This window comes from Saccostrea echinata, unplaced genomic scaffold, assembly GCF_033153115.1.
Source record: "Saccostrea echinata isolate AGI-Se365-2 ecotype Australia unplaced genomic scaffold, CSIRO_AGI_Sech_v1 ptg000022l, whole genome shotgun sequence".
Classification (NCBI taxonomy): domain Eukaryota; kingdom Metazoa; phylum Mollusca; class Bivalvia; order Ostreida; family Ostreidae; genus Saccostrea; species Saccostrea echinata.
The window spans coordinates 14882690-14901962 of record NW_026889771.1 but is presented as its reverse complement, the minus strand read 5'-3'; the positions used below and the strand labels follow the sequence as shown (position 1 = coordinate 14901962).

Here is a 19273-nt window from a genome sequence, read left to right as displayed (position 1 = left end):
AGACCTTAAAGAGAGCTCTAAATTCTGATGATTTCAGTTACTTTATGGGTACCATCGATCCTTTAGAATTGGGTTTTTACATCCATCCCACACAAACAAGAACGAATGTCCGCGTTCCGTACATAAAACCTCGCTTAGAGTTTACGTGGTATGTTTTTCGTGAACTTTTTGTCGTCGAAACCTACATGTAAATGGTTTAAGTGAAAGGAACTTCACTCATCACTGATTATGCATGGTCCGTGAACATCAATAAAGGCCAAAAAATTTAAAATTCACAATACTTGTCTGTTCTTTAATTTGTTGAGACATTTAAAGTCTTTTATCTACTTTATCAATACTGCACAATTATCACACGACTTATGTTAGAACACAGAGATGTTGACGGTATAAATGGATATGGAACTGATTGTATGCTCTGTAAAGGAAAAATTCGACACAATCTGCTGGAAGGTACGATGGTCATCCTTTGTTTGGTAATTGAATTGGACTAGATCAACATTTTCTATAAAGTCCAATCGTGTTATAAAGAAATATTTAAATATCTTCTAACAAAAGAATTTAAACATGTCCAAATCTAGCGCAGATGAAACCATTTACTGTGGAATCATCATTTCGTGTTGGGGGGGGGGGGGATGGGGGCTATGTTCGTGGATAACTCTTATCCATGAATTTACATGCCCTGGAACAAATACTCTTTTCAGCTTTAGGTCCATTGAATCTTCTGTGTATCTACACCAATTACCACGAAATTTAGTCCCCACGAACGGATAAAAATTTTGATTGCCCGTAAAAATCTAACCTCCACGAATTAAAATGATTCCACAGAAGTTGAAAAAGCTTACTGTTTTTTTTTTGTTTGTTTGTTTGTTTGTTTGTTGTTTTTTTTTTTTTTTTTTTTTTTTTGTTTGTTTTTTTTTTGTTTTACATCGTATAAACTTTTGAAAAAGGAAAAAAGTTATATAATCATCTACAAATAGAAAGATTGGCTGGTGATTTGAATTGATTTTGTTTTAGACTTAAATGCATCAGCAGTACCCGGGTATACAATGTTAATGTATGGGCCTTCTCAATTTTTGCCCAAACAGTCTAATCTGGTAAAATGTGAACTTTTAAAGTAAAACAAATAAATGTCCAAACCTTGAGTCAGGGAAAATATTTTATAATAAATGAATAACTACTCCCTATGATTTTTGCAAGAATTTGCCTGTTTAATGTTCAAAAAGACTTTAAAATGTGTGATATAATTTCAATTTATGACATCTTTAGCCCCATCCTGGGGGTCATAACTCTGTAATTTGATAGAGGTTATTTGAAAAGAAATGTTAAATGTTCTCAAAAGATGTATTACGACAGATAGAACAGGTGGAAAACCATCAAAACTGTTTTTATTAAACCATCCCTCTCTTGGCTCTTTAATTTTTTTTTTTCTAAAACTCTGTGTAATTAAAGATTTTAAACCCTTGAAGTAGTCATCAGTCTTTCTGGTGTATCCATTGTTGTTATTTTGCAAGTTATGCACTTATAGGTTTTCATTGAGACCCACTCCTCAAGCATTTTATTTTTCACTCCCGCACAATCAAATAAAAACATGATATATTCTCTGTAAGTACTTTATTTGGTATGCATAGTCATGGATTTTCATGAAACTTCGTGCATAGGTAGGCAAACTTAAACCAATGATATTTGGTTTGCTTTGGATTTCTGTTTCCATGGCAAAGTGCCAAAAATTTAACAAAAAATGTTCAGTTTTAGCTATTTTAAATCCGCATTGTGGCTTTGTGCAGGACACAGACTGTAAATGACCACTTAATATGTAGGAATGATAGGTCATATTACTCAAGATAATGGGAAAAAATTAGGTAACTATGGTTATATATTTAAGCGAAATCTTGAAATTAAGTAATTATTTAAATATATTATATTTTTTTCGTCTCATGCAATTATTTGGGAGGGTATATATATCAAAAGACATAAAACACTTTAACATCTTGGAGGGGGATAAACACAATACATGTAAATTACCTACTGGTATATTGGTTGGTATGACCACATAGCTTTACGCCACGATTTTTGTATTGAAAAGAATGAAATACCTACCAAATTCTAAGAAACGCAAAGATATAATTAGACATATAAGTTGTCTAACATTAAAGTTAGAAGGATGTTTGAAAAAAAATTTCTACTGCTATTACCATGGATCGAGATTATATATCATTAATTCAGAAGAATCATGCACCTTTGCTATAAGATACCTCATATCATTTCATCTACGATCATAATTTAAATCGTACACAAATTATACATAATGCATGTCCAATTATCAGATTTTACTTTTCCGTTTTTTCCCGATCACGACAAGGAGCACACGACGGATGTGATCGGTCGGCAAGGAATGCTCACTCCGTCATGGCACCTGATCCCACCTCTGATGTTTTAGAGGTCCGTACCGCGTGTTTGCTCTGCTCCTGATTTGTATTGTTTGAATGGACTCACGAGCTTGGTTACTGTTCGTTATCTCCTTATATTTCATATCATAAAATTGAATATAGGACTGATTGTCATTGGGAATGCTTTTTTGGTTTTCATGGCTATTAAGCAGTAAAAAAAAAATTAACAAAGAAGACATTTGAGTATTTATTGTCATTCCTCCATGCATTTAGAGTGACACTTATTTAGGTGGAATTGACAACCATTTTACCGATTTATAAACAGCCATTCTAAAATATGGCGATTCTTTCTTAAAAGGAAAAAAACCTAAGATGACAGATTTCCCCCCAATTTTATAACAACGTATACATGTATACCTGTACATGTATATTCGTACCCTTTTCTAAGTATTTTACTCTCGTTCAGTACGTACAGATATGTACTCATAACTTATGTTTCATTTGTTGACATTATCCACTTATTAGGACTAAAAGCTTATACTTTTAATGGTCCCATTTTCATAGCAACGATGGAATTGTAATTATTTAACCTTCAATACGCATTAAAGTAAGTTTGTTATCATTTTTATGGACTGTCTTCTGTAAATATAAAAAAATATCTTATGAAAATCCACCATGTTAAAATAGGAATTTTCTTTGCAATCTGGCTATTTCCCGTGGACGTTTTTGGTAAATATGAAACATGAAGTCTTAAATATCATATTTCAGAAATTATTATAGATCTACTTTGCAGTAAGAATGCGCATTTTTTAATTTCAAAATTCTCAAGAATTTGCATTTTTTAAACTTTGAGTCCCATTGCCATAGAAACCATTAATCCAGGACATCCAAGATTTCCTAAATTTATTTCTTACGAAGTTTGTGATAATTCATGACACTCAAATTACATAACGTCGCATATTAGCTATTCTACTAGAAATTCTGAAAATTATGATATTCCAAAATGTATATTACAAACATAAAACTCATCGTTTATTCCTACTGTAGTTAATGAACGGAACTCATTACCACTTGAAAATAGAAACTTACAATTGATGTCAAATTTTAAAACTAAAATAAGTATTCAAAAATCTGCCCCACCATCATATTTTGAATATGGTAACAGGCGACTGAATGTTCTCCAGACCAGACTTCGACATTATTGTGCATTGAATATTGCCCTTTACAGATGCAAATCAATCTCAAGTCCTTTATGCTCATGTGGCAAAAAAGAAGATACGTATCATTATTGTATTATATGTCCAAAGTATAAAGAAGCCAGAAAGGAATTTCTTGATAAATTTTTATTATTTGATAAAATTTACATTTAGATACACATGTCTTATTATGGGGGATAGATTCATTGGGTGCTGCGGAGAATTTCTCTATTGTTCAAACTTTTATTAAACATTCTGGCAGATTCACATGTTAGTATTAGTTAGTTAATATACATGTAAATATATTCATTTATATATACATGTATATATACAAAATTATATGTATGATTCTTTAAAATGCATTGATTTGAAAATTTCACAAATATTGAATATTTTGAATGTACTTATTTAACTGTGACCTAATTTAATCTTTGTAATTTACATGTAGGGAGAGGGCGTAATAATAAGTTTTTAGAAATTGTGCCCAATCCCTTTGTAATTAGACATTATAATTAAATATGTTCAAACCATAAAGTGCAAATCTTCGCAGAGACTGGCTCTTAATGTAACAATCATTTTTATTTGGCTTTTAAAGCACGAATGACAACAGTAATTGTTACAAAACAGCAGTAAGTAATGTGCATCAATTATTCATGGTAGTTAAGTTGAAGTTAATGAGGCTTGGAAACATAAATCTGTGGATATTATCACCAGCTGAGATATACACAAGAAACATCATTCGACCCTACTGCTGTCAATCATTAGTCACATTAAATGATTTGAATTTTATTACAGTTAGAAATTTTCGCTTATAAGTACTATTAAAATAAAATACTGGTATTTTTTTAAAAGTCTTTTGTACGTCTCCGAAAGACAACAATGCTCGTTTATATTAGGTTCATATAATAAAAATAATATTTCAGTTCTTCTGTGAATGTTCTGCATTTTTGCTTTAGTATAATAAATATTTTAGATCCGAGACCATATCGCCAAGGCTTCTTAATAAAAATATTAATGAGTTTATCATGTTTATGCGTAATTAAACTTGTGCAAAACAATGTTTACATTACCCTTTCTAACAAAAACGGATATTAAATATTGACCAGACATCTAATTAAAGTACTAGTTATACTTGCCTTTCCTTGATACAATAATGTTCTTTCGATATTTGATTTCTACCGGTTATATTTCAAATTTTAAAAATTCATCGAAGATGCAAAAACGTTTACTGTATACAGGATTATTTTCGCCCTTTCACACTTGCAAACAATTTTGCCCCGTTTTAAACTTGCCCGAAGAGTAGTTTTTAAGAGAAGTTGCTGTCTTTGAATTCGCCCCGTTTTAAATTCCCCCACTTGCAACAAGGGCAAATGGGGCGAAAATAAAACGGGACGAAAATATCTATTTCAAAAACGGTTGGATTTTCTGTACTTTTCAAAAAACTTTTTGATCTCTTGCTTCATTTTCTTTAATTATAACTATTTATAATTATATCACATATACTGGAAAAGATCTTTATTTCTAAAAAAAAAAAAATATCATTTATTACGTAAACATAGCAGATAAATTGGAATACATGATCAATGAATTTGAAACACATATTAAGCACAAGTTTATGTGAATTGCAGGACAATTTCTCCTAATGATCTACTGTAAAGATTGATGTTTTAATATCTTAATGTATGTTTCCATGTTTTGTAGTGTTTTTCCAGAGGTGACTGATACCCTCAGCCTCAGTTTGAATTCTATAATTTTTTTTATCTCTACAATGTAAAAATTCAAATGAATTCCAGAGGATACTATTTCTGTTGATTCTGGCTCAATCCCATATATGTCAGCACTTATAGGACAATCAAAGTAAGAAAAAAGTTATTTTCGACGGTTGAAATTTATTGAGAATCGAAAGGATGCCCAAGAAAAAATCGATATTAAGGTCTAATTATTATATTCAAAACTCTAATGTATTACATTGTTCCAACATTTTCCTTTTGTCCTTAAACAGCATATTGTTTGCTGTTGCTGTTTCAGTACGGATTTTGATAATTAAGATACACGTATGCATTCAATCTTGCACCCGAAGGCATCGTTAAACGATAATTGATACCGTTATATACACAAACTTGGTACCCTAAAAATATCCCATTGAAAGTCCTATCCATGAACCAAAATTAGGAAATAGGAAGCAAATTTCTAGATTGTGTGTGTGATTAAATTAAACATGCTAGGCATCCGTTTAAGCATATGGTCACTTTGATTAAGAAGCTCGAATTAAGTTCAGTAGTTTTTGTGCCACTTACCTCCCTTTAACCTTTAACAGGAATTGGTCTTTCTATAATACATACACAAATTGTCTGATTCACAGTGCAATGCTAATATGGATAAATAGTCAATGCCAGAAACAAGATAAAGAGATGTGTTTTTGTTACACCTAGAGGTATCAACAAAATAGAAATGCATTATATCATTTACCACGCAAGGATTTGTAAATAAGACCCTCTTTTAAAACCCTGTCCTTAGATTTCAATATTTATACAAATAAAAAAATAAAGAAAAACAATGACATATATTGTTATAAATTTTATTGAAATATGCAATATGAGCGAATAAAAGGGATGGTATTATTTCGTTTTTGCTGTATATTTTCAACAAAAATTAGACAATACATTTAACCCTGAATTATTTATAATTGGTATTTCCTTTTATTCTTTATGCAAGAAAACACACGCATGATGTTTTTCATTTGTTCAAGGCATAAATGTCCTTTTCTTGTAGACTGTTTCTGCCATATACTAAAAGATTGACAAGCGCAGTTGAAACAAAATTAGTCCATGAATTGTTTATCTATCATACTATTTTGAGGACGTTTAAGTATCAGTTGTATTACATTATTAATACTGATGAAAACCCAGTGAGAATACTAATGTGAATATAACTATCAAGAGGTTTTCAGATCTGATGTGTAAAATCGTTTGTTGTAGCTATGTTTTCCTTGGATTCCCTCTCATGAGTAAAAGACGAATCTTCGTCGAACACCCACGGTTGATCTCTCTCATGTGATGAGTAAAAGACAAAACCATCCGTTGGTATCTGACGATAGCTAGTTTTCGTCTAACCTGACAGATCGATACTCAAGACGCGCTACCTTGTAAGCATTATATGCAGAACCCTTACAAAATAATTTGCAAAAAATATTCGAAAAACACTTTCAAAGGAATTGCTCAGTGTCACTATACAGTACACAAAATAAACGAAGGTACTGGAATATTATGTACTACTCATGTAATTATGGATTATGCCCAACACAGTCTCTTTAAAACGCCATGTGTTACGGAAGATGAAATTTAAAGTCCAGTCTTGTTCCACCATATTTTAAGTTGATCTTTACCTTGTATTTCCTACAGATATTCCCCAAACGTTGCATCTAAAATCTTAAATTATAAACAAACTCTACAGAGCGTAGATATTGAATATCTAAAACAAATTCCTTTTATGTGTTCTTATTCTTCGTCTCTTTCAACTAGATATTCCAGCTGGACACATCATAACTGGTGATGTAAGTATAGTTCAAATCGATGACTTAAAAGAATGGAACTCGGAAATTTTTATATCGTGTGATTGGTCATCTACAAAATGTGTTAAAATTCATTCTGATTTTACATACAAGTACTCTGAAGTTGATGTTAAAAAGATGCTGGAGTTCCTCATTGACAATATCTATGTAGTCTTTGGAGTCCAAGTCTATCAACAATCTGTTGGAATTTCTATTGGTTCTAATTGTGCTCCTTTATGACAGACCTGTATTTTTATTCCTATGAAGCAGGATTTATTCATAAACTTTTTCACGAGAAGAAGTAAACTCTTGCTGTGGCCTTCAACTTAACATTTAGACGTTTATCAATTAATTTTAACAATTGCTTTCATCCATATTTTGACTCGATATATATGGTTCGATACGCAAGAGCATTCTCTGAATACGATCATTTTAAACCAAGGCAAACTACAGACAAATAAGTTGATGTTACAAGGAAATCAACAACCTTGTCTCAGTATCTAGAAAATGTTACGGTCATTATAATGACCTTGTTTGTAACAACCTATCGTTGGGTCGTATTTTGTCTGACATGTTTCATACAATTTGTTAAGTTATTTTATTCCAAATTTTACTAAGATTACATCGTCTACCTGATCAATACAAGATCAAATGAACAGTCGACAGAGGATGCTTACTCCTCCTAGGCACCTGATCCCACCTCTGGTGTTTCCAGGGGTCCGTGTTTTTGCCCTATTCACGATTCTTTTTCTTTATTAGATTTATGAAATCGGTCACTGCTCGTATCTCCACCTTTTAATCAATAAAATTAAATATATTTTTATGCATGTTTCCACTCTCCTATTCAATAAGACAATCACATAAATAAACAATATTAAGACTGATATAAAATCTAACCTTTATTCAATAAATATAATTAATGAAAATATAAATATATCCAAAATATCACAGAACTTTGAACTACTGTACAAGACGTGGAATAACAGCTTTGAATATATAAACCATTTATGATTGTGCTTTAGTTGTATGTGGAAATCACATTCATGGTTATCACACACCTTTTTTCTTTACCTTCCAACAACATCCCCTTTTCACGCTGTCCGAATTAATAGCTTTAAAATATTGAACTAATATTTTTCTCACATATTCTTGTACAGCAACGTCCGCATATTTCATATTCCTTTAAAATCTAAAGCTCCTTGGCGAAAAATGAATAGAATATACCTTCTTAAAATTCTAATCTAAAACAGACAGAATCAAATGAGACAAAATATCACAGACTATAACATGGACGTCTATCGAATATTGATCAAGGAAGTCTATCGGAGAAAAGTGAAATTTGTGTTCCATTCCATGAGTAAACTGTTATACAACTTTGAATTTCTTTTGTGCAATTCACTAGCCTTTAAGGGAGACATAGATCGTACTTTGAATATGTTTAATATAGAATATACTTTACGATTAATTCTAATTCATAGCTTTGACCAAATATTTCAGTTTCAATTAACAGAGTAATATGCACTGAAAACTATTCCCAATTCCATATGTCAGTATATCAATTCCAAAATCTCAAAAATCTTTGTAAATTTGTTGATATACATCCTGGAATACTGTGATCGTTATAAAAAATTTCTGTTTTTGGAAAGTGAACATGAAATGATGACATCAGAAATGACATAATGATAGAGACATTCTATGTTGTTTGGCAGCACTGACAATCTACAATTCCGAAGGTTATTTCATGTACCATGTTCTATCATCTCCTAAGTCGTTCAGGTATCTATCAATATCTACTTGGTTACGATCGTTGCTATGTCTTTGAGCAAGTCGATATATGACGTCATATGGTAATCCCATTCTGGCGTTTTCATTGTACTTCGTCGTTTGGTCCACAATTGTCTCAAACGGCAGAACTCCTATTTGGAATGATTATATTATTAATGACTGTACAAATCTAAACAAGAGGTAACTGCAGCAGACATTAAAAAAAACAATTCTTTTACATTACTAACTTTGAACCCCTTCATCATATCTCTAATTAAATTCATCTCATCTATTCCTTGTAAATTTTCATCCATTGGAGACTTAAATTTGGTTAAGTTTTAAACATCACATCAAAATATAACAACGAAACATCTTGTAAATAATAAATTGCAAACACGTTTGAATAACCATGAAGGCAATTCAATAAATATATAATCTTTGCTTCATGTTTCAATTAATTTTCCCCTTACCACTGGATCTATAGCGTGTCTCGTTAAGGCGGTACAGCTGTCCTGCCAACTGGATGAGTTTTGCCTCCCAGGAATCACCCCTGGCATTTGACTCGATGCCTTGTCGCAAAAACTGCAACCAGTCACAGGGGAAAATATATATATAAACATCGATATGAGTCAAATTAATTGAACATTAAAATTTAGATAAAAAGTTATCCTCTTTGAGATTATATTAGAATCATTGAACAAATATTCCATTTTATTTTTTAAAGCATTAAGAAAGTCTACTATCTATTTCGTTGAGACGGATTTCAGATACTTGTTAATAAAACAGAAATAAGATGGAGATGGAAGGATCATGAACAAAGTTACTTCAGAAAAATTATTTCTTATTAGATAAAGAATTTTTCAAATCTGAAGTAAAGAGCATTTGCAGTCTTGTTTAACATTTAACAAATATTAGCACAATAATAGCACTAGACATGAAACATATCAAAGAATAAAAGCATGATAAACGAGATGATCCTTAACATTACACCTGAAAGTTTTTCTTCTGCGATTTCAACTTGCAATATAACATCAATCCGTTACCCTTCATAAATGGGAGAAGAATTCAAGACAGAATAAACACAAAAACAGACCTCCAGAAAACGTGCCTCAAAATCCAAACACATGTGCAGAAAAAGAACACTTAGCAATGGAGACAAGTGATAAAACAAGGACAGGTTATAGGATGATTTCTGAAACCATATACCTTGACCTTAAGAAACGGTGCGCACACTAGACAAACACTTGTAAGAAAATACAAAGGGCTATCCCAAAAATGAAAGTCGAGAACTTAAATCCTCTTCCTTTCAGTGAACATACAATTGTCATGATATTCACTGCAGGAAAGGGTATTAAAACTGCTCTCTCTCTCTTTCCAAGACCCTTTGTATTTTCTTAGTTTGTCAAGATTTCCAGATGTTTCCTAGGGTCAAAGTATAGGGTGTTTCTGAAATCAATCTACTGATAAACTGTAAAAGGAGCAGGGTATACAGTGTACAGATCTAGGGCTAGCCTCGGTTAGGACTACCTTATTGCTGAATTCTAACTCATTGATTTCATCCTGGACAGTAGCAATGCGATGAGAGATATCCTTCTGAGATTGGCGATTTGTATTGGGCTGTGGAGACATAATATATAGGGATGTACAAATTAACAATCTATGAAAATTGTGATGACATGATGATTATGTACCTGATTATTTTGCTCTAAATTTTTTATTTCATCCTCGATATCCTGGATTTTTCGCCAGATATCATTGCTGGGGCCCGATGGACCTCCGAACCGAGGACTGTTCGAGTAACTCATGTTCTTTCTTGGGGATAATGGTGATCTCTGTAGAATTTTCAAATATAATTGATATCTGCATTAAAATCATCCACTAAAATTGAATCTGAGTCCTTAACCCGATTTTTGTTTACAGATATCTGCAAAACAATATCTTCTGAACGTTCAAAACGTTATTATCTTCCTATTATCACTTTGTCTCTTAGTGCATCTAATTCTACGCCACGAAATAAAATCATTCCCCTTGATTCCAACAATTTCAAAAGGTGCAAATATCAGACATTTCTATAAAATCAATGAATGTTGACTCGTATTTACGGCTTTAGAATTAATGAATATAAATAAAAATCCTTTAACAAAACATGCAGTTTAAAATTTACGTGCTCAGTAATATTTACAAACATTTGCAACCCTTCAATCCCTTTGCTTTCAAAAAACTACCAACCGGTCCATAATTATTAACAGGAGGAGGTGAAGAATATCGAGGAGATTCCCTCGCCCGGGGCCAGGACTCAACAGGCTGGGGGTACTGTTTTGCGTATTCAAGGGGTCGTTTGTTATAAGTGATTTCCAGTCCTGTTCTGGCAGGCTGTACGCGCTCAAGAAAGTCCACAAACCGTCGCCAACTGAAATTTAGAACAACCATTTATTGCAACTATACCTACACATGTCATGCATTATTATTCTTTGTTTTCAATCATATAAATGTGAATACTAGTTGTTCTGCTTTAGAAGTATTGGATCTTTGTGAAATCGTCTAATCTACAATTCTTGACTTTCCTTGTAAATCATACAGGTAAAGACATTTTCTTACTTGTATTTGCCGTCCCGGTTTGCATCTGTCATCTTCGCCAAGATATCGTCGATTAGTGATTCAGTCAGTTGAATTTTATTGTCGAATAACACGTTCTTAATCTGAAAAGACAATAGTTGATTATGTTTATACCAAAAATTATGAAAATCTTTTCCAACAATATTACTAGTGGCTAGTAAGACCTTTCATTCCACTGGATTTAGACATAAATATTAAAATCCCACTAATCCATTGTATCTGGCAAGATAAAGGACAGATAGACGGGCTGAGTGCTAAAAATGTTCTTGTCCGTAAAAATGGGGCCACACTATCTCCACACGGCTGTAAGAAAAGGGGATAGAGAAAATGCAATAGATGTTGACCAATATAACATATACCTCAAGAGCAGAGAGCATTTCTGTGCGCTCGTGGTCGTAAAGTTGAAAAGTTCTGATTAAAGTTTCTATGTCGATTTTACTAGTTCCCAACTGCTGAGCTGTTTTTTGAAGAAGCATTGCTGTTTCTTTCTCTCTGGGGATCGATATGTTTGTTTTGACTCTGTAAGAAAACATAGAATTAAAAAAGTTAAATATAAAACTAAGAAATAAAATGAACCCTAACAGTTGATTCAAACTATTTATTTTTTAAATTGAGTTTTTCACTACCGTGGACATGTTGAATGAAATTTAAAATGTAATTTAACTGGAAATGAATTTTTGCTAGATGACGTAATGCATTGTTTTAAAAATGATCAAAGCATAAATGGAATATCAGCAATAGTTAGTTTCAACACGATGGAATATGAACATTATTATAAGTGTAACAAGCTAATTTTCTGCCTGAACACACGTCCCACACCAAAGAGTGCAGTTATGAACACTTTATATAATATCCAACACCAGTCATTTCTAACACTTTAAAACGTTACTGTGATTGAAATGATTGTTAAATGGAGAGAGATCTGAAGATGGATAGGCAAACATTTGCTTTTTTTTTTTAACTATATCAGTTCACTGATAGTCATTCAAGACACCCTCGTGAAATTTGAAGTTGTTCAAACCTTGGAAAGAGTGCTGATGTATGCATAAAGAAAGTAAGGAAGTTCATTAGAACTTGCAATTTCCAAATCATTTTCAAGACAGTATATTCGTAAGCCTTAATTCTTCTCGGAGTTCCTTTAAAACTCTTCTGATTAGATAAAAAAAATCTTCACAACCATGTCAACCAATTAAGATAAATCTCTCTTGCACATTCATTCATTTTGATATATAAATTAAACGTTGTTTCCAAAAGGACTTTATCATGGTTGATATGTAGTGTGATTATTTTTATCAGTTTGTTATACTGCTTTCAAAATGACGAACAGAGAGAAAATGCTAAGGAGGAAAAACATAGGGCATGCAGAAAAGTCACAGGAGTGTAAGAAGCTACATGTATGAACTTACGAGGACCCTCCTTGCTGGCCCATGTAATACTGATGACGACTAGAGTCGGACGGGCTACAACCATATAAAGCCAGTAAGCGCCATGTTACTTAACATACATTACTCAGAGTTACTAAGATGTGAGTATTGGTAAGAACGAATTTTTGTCAACTCGGGGGATTCCTGTGTTTTTATTTTCACTGACATATTGACAGTTTTTGTGCATATTTGGAAAAAAGTACTTAGATTTATAGTCTTTTGTTGACGAAAATTCGTCCAAACAACAAACAAACATATACATGTATACAGAACAGATAGCAACAGTTAATCTGTAAGCAAACGTTAACACAGAAGGGTATCTCTGCAATTACAATATGCAAAAGTTAAAAAAAATCCAAACAAGAGAGATTGGGATTTATGCCAACAATTATGCTTCGTTATTTCGAACATTTAAAAACGATTAGATTTCACCTGTCGTTCATTTAAAGCTCGCGACTGTGCAATCAAAAGATCGAAAAAGACAGGCTGCTATAATTACTAGCTTCATGACAGATTGGTTTTAGCAGAAAATCGTATCAATGTAACATGTTTTCAAGAAAGAAGAAATTATATATTTTCAATTTACAAGTACATTTACAAGGTTATGAAAAAGGATTGTGTAAAAACTTGAAGGTATCCCTCAATTAACGTTATCTATTGATCAAAATACAAACATTACACTCCAGATCGATATGTCAATTACACAATAACATATTATACCACCATGATCTTAAAGACATTAACTCTTCTTTTTTGAACGTATACTGCAAAGGTCTTTGCTTTTCGGGTAAAAATTGCTACCCGTCAATCTGCTTAGGGGGTAAAGCTCCAATGATACAACGCAAGTATTAAACTGTCTATATAAAACAAGTCATATTCCCGGCTAATCAATTTTTACATCAATGCTAGCTCCAAAGGCCTATTATATTAATCTATCTCAGTCAAACTGTGGTACAGATTTGGAAGACTTATGAAAAATAACTTACCCATTCTGTGTAAGTCGGACGGCATCATTTAAAAATGTTATAATGTCTTCATAGTTAACCATATTCTGCACTTTTGGAACCACACACATAGCGGCTATAAGTCTCAATGTATCTTGAGTTGGGTCAGCCTTCAAACAAAAAAAGTGTTATTCATGATCCTCAAAACCAATCAAAAAGTTCAAGAACTAAGAATTTTTTTTCAAAAATGTACGCCTAGTATGTTAAATATATATATGTATTTGATATGTTATGATGAACAAAACAAGATTGCTAGAGAAAATTCCAAAAGATAAAGGATCTGAACTATTATTAATGAATTAAAAAATAATGAAATTTTTAGTAAACATTTCGATGTACATATAAAATATTAGTTTATACAAAACCAAACACTGAAAAATGTTCTTAATAATTAAAATTTACAAGTATGCTCAGCAAAAGAAGCTTCATATTATTGATTTTATGAATCCTTAATTGATTAAGAAAGTTTTGTATGCAATACAAAGCGTTAAACAAATCTTTATTTATATAAAACATAAAGGAACACATTTTCAAGATTTTTTTTATCCAGCATGGATGAAAGCATTCACTTACCCTTTCCTGCTTCAAAATGTCTTTCACGTTTTCAAACTGACACAGTCCATTCAGCTGTCTGTCAATTCTGGACAAGAGGTGGTAGGCTCCCTTTAGTCTGTCAGTGGTGACTCCTCTCATCTCCTCTGCGGCCATATCTAGCAGCCTCTGACGTTGTTCGTTCGTATATTTCATGGGATCAGAGGGTAGAAATGGTTCTGGTGGTAACATTTGTAACATAGAGTCTTTAAATGATCTCTCCATCGTTGGACCTCCTACCTCGCTGTACGATTTTCTAGGACTGTTCTGAATCACACGGTCAAAATTGTTATTTTGATAAGTTGGTTGATATCGTTCACTGCTCGGTCTTCCTGTTTCAAAATGTTCTTTATACTCAGTATCTGTGGATAGTTTTGGTTCCAGACCATTCGATGGTATCCAAGCCTCTTTTTCAAATACGGTGGATTTCTGATTTTTGCCGCGATTGGCCTCTATTGGAGGTAGGTTGGGAAAAGGATTTAGTGTTTTAGAATCTGGCCTCTGACCTCTGTATGTGACTGGATTTGAATATGTAGGTTTCCCATGTACGTGGGACGAGAATTGGTCCTGCAAGGAAAAAAATGGTATAAAAAATATAGCATCCCTTCAGTGAAACACGAGTTGAAATTTACTCTTAAACGCTATAAAATTGTTTGATGTAAAGGTTATCAAACTTTTCATTGCAAGAATTGAAATGAATCGTGCAAAATGCAACGGTAAATAAGAAAATAGAGAAAAAAAATCATATTACATAGGTATTACTAGATTGCTTTTTTAAAGACCAAAAGCGTTGACGCAATGTCACTTTAAAAAAAATCATTATATAATAGGAAAAAGAAATTCAACTGCAAAGTCAATTGGGTCATAGCAGATGTAGATGCAAAACATGGAAGTATATCAAATCATCACAAATGCAAACCAATACAAATGAAATCTCAACATGCGTTGCGAATATGGATCTGATTAAAAATAAAATGTTTTCTTTACACTTTGGTGAAATAAGGGAAACTGTGAAAATTAATAGAGAAAATTACTTTATGTTAAAAAAAAAAAATCTGAAAAGATTACTTGAATGATTAACAAACTTGGTGAAACTACACAAAGAAAGCAGTGAAGTCTACTAAAATGTACTCACCAATGTCACTAACTTAGGAAGCCCAGTGTAATTCTAAAACACATATAACCGTCAACACACCATCTTGCTCCCAGTTTTGATTATATTATTATGTAAAAAGCAATCAAACCCAACTTGCTGTGTTAGCATTTATTCGGAAAACTTTTCAGCAAAAATGAATTTTGATTTCACAGCTACATACAGTGTACATGTATCTATCAAAGATGTACTTTACTAATGCTATGATTTCATGACTGAGGTACCGTTATCAAATCTTGAGAAATGAAAGACAAGAAAATTATGAAGGAACATATTGAAAATCAGTAGGAAATGGTAGTAGCCATTAGATACCAAGGTTAGAATTGATTATTTTTTTCGTTAGTTTTAAATGCCTTCCTTTTCTACCACTGATAAAGATCTTGTCTATTGAGAATTTGAAAAAGTATTGTTAACGATTGGAATCCTTTTATAAACATTCCTATCAGGAAACCAGTTGCCTTGGAAGAAGCTATTTGTTGATTAATGACTAAACATATCGGTAACTTTAATACTATTGATCGTATTATCAAATATTTACAAGCTAGGTGACATATGCAATTGACCACCCATAACAGAAAAGTATCATGAAACCCTGCTATTTTTCACTCAATTTGTCATCATCCAATAGGCATGATTCCCTGAGAATCAGTATCTAAATTATCACGCCCAAGCAGTAATGAGTGCAAATAATATAATAATGCATGTGGATATATGGGTATACCCTACCTCATCATTGCTACCGTCATGCTGAGAAGAAATGGCGAGGTGAACAAGAAATGATTTACAAAGCAAGAAATAACAGGCAGGAGATTTTCTGAACGATTGTATAACATTTAAAACAACAAAAAAGTTAATAATGTCAGAAGCATGTATAAATGTGTTAATTCAACAATGTCTGACAATGAACATTCATTTGAAAACATTACATATCAGTTTCTTCACGGACACAGGTTTCATGCTAGTATAGGACAAAATGCATTCATACTAAAGCTTTTTATATAATTGTCCTAAGCAATGAAACAGTGTCTCCTAAATTTTCTGAAATATCTTTCCTATACCTGTTGTGCACTGTAATATCCTTTGGCTTTTTCGTTTAAAATCCTCGGGTTAACCTGGTTTGGTTTGATTGTAACTCCGTCTAAATTATGAATCCGTGGCCCTGTATAAATTGTTGGATCTTCTGGCCTTGAATATTAATTACAGAAATGTGTATTATTTAAAGGAAATTTCTATCCAGAAACAAATATGGCGACTGTCAACAAAGTTCCAGTTGCCAAGAAGTTGAACGATTTGTAGAAGAATGGAATGAGTGTAATTAAGGTATTAAAGATTTTTTTTCAACCTTTCTGCAATGCTGACTTTAAAATAAGGCTAATACCTACTTAAACATAAATAGTGGTCAAGGGAAATCAAAAGCTAACATTATGCTTTAAACGATTTCATTCATGGTTGTGTTCCATTTAACTTTTGGTCTCTAAATTTAATGCGAGGTGATTTGATAAATCCACCTTAGAATATTTTAATGCACTTTGGTGCATGTGTCTTTTAATAAATAATACATTTGGAAGGACAATTTTCATTATGGATTAATGGTAATACACACCTTTGTGGCTTCAAGCTTTCTATAACATGAACAGGTTTACTGCCAATAATTTTGTAGGATATATTCGGAGTGTCATTCGTACCAAAAGGCGCCGTGAGCGTCGTTATGTTGTTCGAGTGCATGAAGTCATATTCCTGACGCTCACTCTGGGAAAAAATAGAAGAGATATATATTAATTAGAGAATACAGAATATAGATAGCAACAGTCCGCGGGAAATGATTATTACTCTAATCTACAATCCGGATATAAAAATTCACGCAGGAAGTGTTAAAAAAAGGCACGCTGAAACAAATTAACATCAGCATTCTTGGAGATTAAAACAGGATCATGAACTATGAAATAAAGTAACTAACCATACAAAATCAGATTTTAATAGAAGTTTCATATCGGTTTAATATGAAAGCTATAATCAACATATTTTTAATTTCATGAATGCACAAGTTATGAATAGATAATTGTACATAAAAACCAGCATGTAGTCGATAAGATGAAACATTTTCAAACAAAGTGCCGTTCAATAAAAGTTTTTTCCCTTCCTGACCTTTAATCATGACACCAAAGTTGAATGAGGTTAAACTGATATACAATAGGTTAAAGTAATAATTGATAAAAGAAATTCTTAACTACGCCTAGGTCATCATTAAACACTCTCCTTTACTGAGTTTAAAATGACAAAGATACTTTACTTGTCAAAACTGTTTTTATTTGAATTCAAAAGCTAAACGATCAACGATCTATTACATTACAATTATACACCATGTTTGGCTAGATTTGTGGCCTTTTAGTTATAGTGTTATTAACTCAAAATAAATCAAGCATCTGTCATGATGTTAATTTATTTTTAATGGTATTCTCTCCATGGCAACCCTGTCCGATACTGAGAATAACAAAATTAAGTAATGTCAAATTTTAAGGTTGACTTCAATGTGCTGTACATTACTTTCCATGAATGCTTTTGCGAATATTGCAATTGGTGAAAGGTTTTCGAACTCAACCGTTAGGCCCACTCATTATTGAATGCCATTGATCTATGAGCACCGAAACATTGGTATTTGTGTTTTTTTACAATGTAAAAGTGGTTTAAATTTCCTAACAGTTCAAATCGATAACAACGTTGTTTCGCACACTTAAATAGATCAAATTCGAGATAGCAAACACTTGTCGTAAATATGTAGGAAAATAGTTATTAAATTAAAAACCCTCTATTAGTGCAGTCTAATTGAATCTTATTTATAGAAGTTTTGCTTCTTGTGTATGTCAAAGAGGATGTATCATATATCAAAATTATCCGCGATTTGTATTATTTAAAGTGACATATATTTAAATGAAATGTTCCAACTTGCACAAAGACAGCAAAATTACTAGTATCGGTGCTGTCGAAATGACAACTTTTGATTAAAGAATTGATTTGTTGTCACCGACACTGATTTTTCCTCTACCATAACGTTTTACTTTGGTACAAGGTACATTCAACCTTGTACCAAAGTAATACGTCATTTTAAAATGAGCCCATTCCCTAGAAACCCATCTTAAAGAATTACGTCTTTCAATGATAAGTAAAACGATATTGGCCATTTTTGTGCTAATCATCCAAAAGAAATGTGGTACATAATGACGTTAATGTGAATTAGCGCCATCTATTGACAGACATCAGATCAAAAGGGGCATCTTTGACTTCTGTGGTACTGTATGACGATGCATTTTATTCCAATTCTTTGGCTTATATAATCTGTATTGAAAATGAAATCATAATGACGATTCACGATTTGACATCCCTCTATTGCAATCTTCAGTAAGCTAAAGTGATTATTTATTGCATACAGGAAAAAGAGACGTATTCAGATCAATTGATATGGAACTTATGGTGAATACATTTGCTTATTTTATTTATTCCAAAGGAAAAAGATTCATGATTGAAGAGATAGGGCTTCCTTTTTATAGAATTTAAATTTCAGATGCCTTCCCTGTTCAAGGCGTTTGATTC

At 32.3% G+C, this 19273-nt stretch overlaps 1 protein-coding gene across 7 annotated transcripts in view; it reads right to left on the bottom strand.

Annotated features, from left to right (window-relative positions):
* Positions 1 to 8033: 8033 nt before the first annotated feature.
* Positions 8034 to 19273, bottom strand: part of LOC133190512 (uncharacterized) — a 42180-nt gene continuing 30940 nt past the window's right edge. For 3 of the 7 annotated variants that reach the window (XM_061326171.1, XM_061326178.1, XM_061326176.1), the window contains exons 2-14: positions 17289 to 17434; positions 16744 to 16870; positions 15668 to 15700; positions 14515 to 15099; positions 13924 to 14051; positions 12920 to 12973; positions 11873 to 12032; positions 11496 to 11596; positions 11127 to 11307; positions 10589 to 10729; positions 10425 to 10514; positions 9368 to 9479; positions 8034 to 9049 (exon numbers count right to left, since the gene is read on the bottom strand). In XM_061326171.1, coding sequence (XP_061182155.1) covers positions 8868 to 9049; positions 9368 to 9479; positions 10425 to 10514; positions 10589 to 10729; positions 11127 to 11307; positions 11496 to 11596; positions 11873 to 12032; positions 12920 to 12973; positions 13924 to 14051; positions 14515 to 15099; positions 15668 to 15700; positions 16744 to 16870; positions 17289 to 17434 — 2040 coding nt within the window. In that variant the 3' untranslated portion in view covers positions 8034 to 8867. The remainder of the gene's footprint in view (positions 9050 to 9367; positions 9480 to 10424; positions 10515 to 10588; positions 10730 to 11126; positions 11308 to 11495; positions 11597 to 11872; positions 12033 to 12919; positions 12974 to 13923; positions 14052 to 14514; positions 15100 to 15667; positions 15701 to 16743; positions 16871 to 17288; positions 17435 to 19273) is intronic. The other 4 variants (XM_061326177.1, XM_061326173.1, XM_061326172.1 and 1 more) reach the window with 4 other exon arrangements.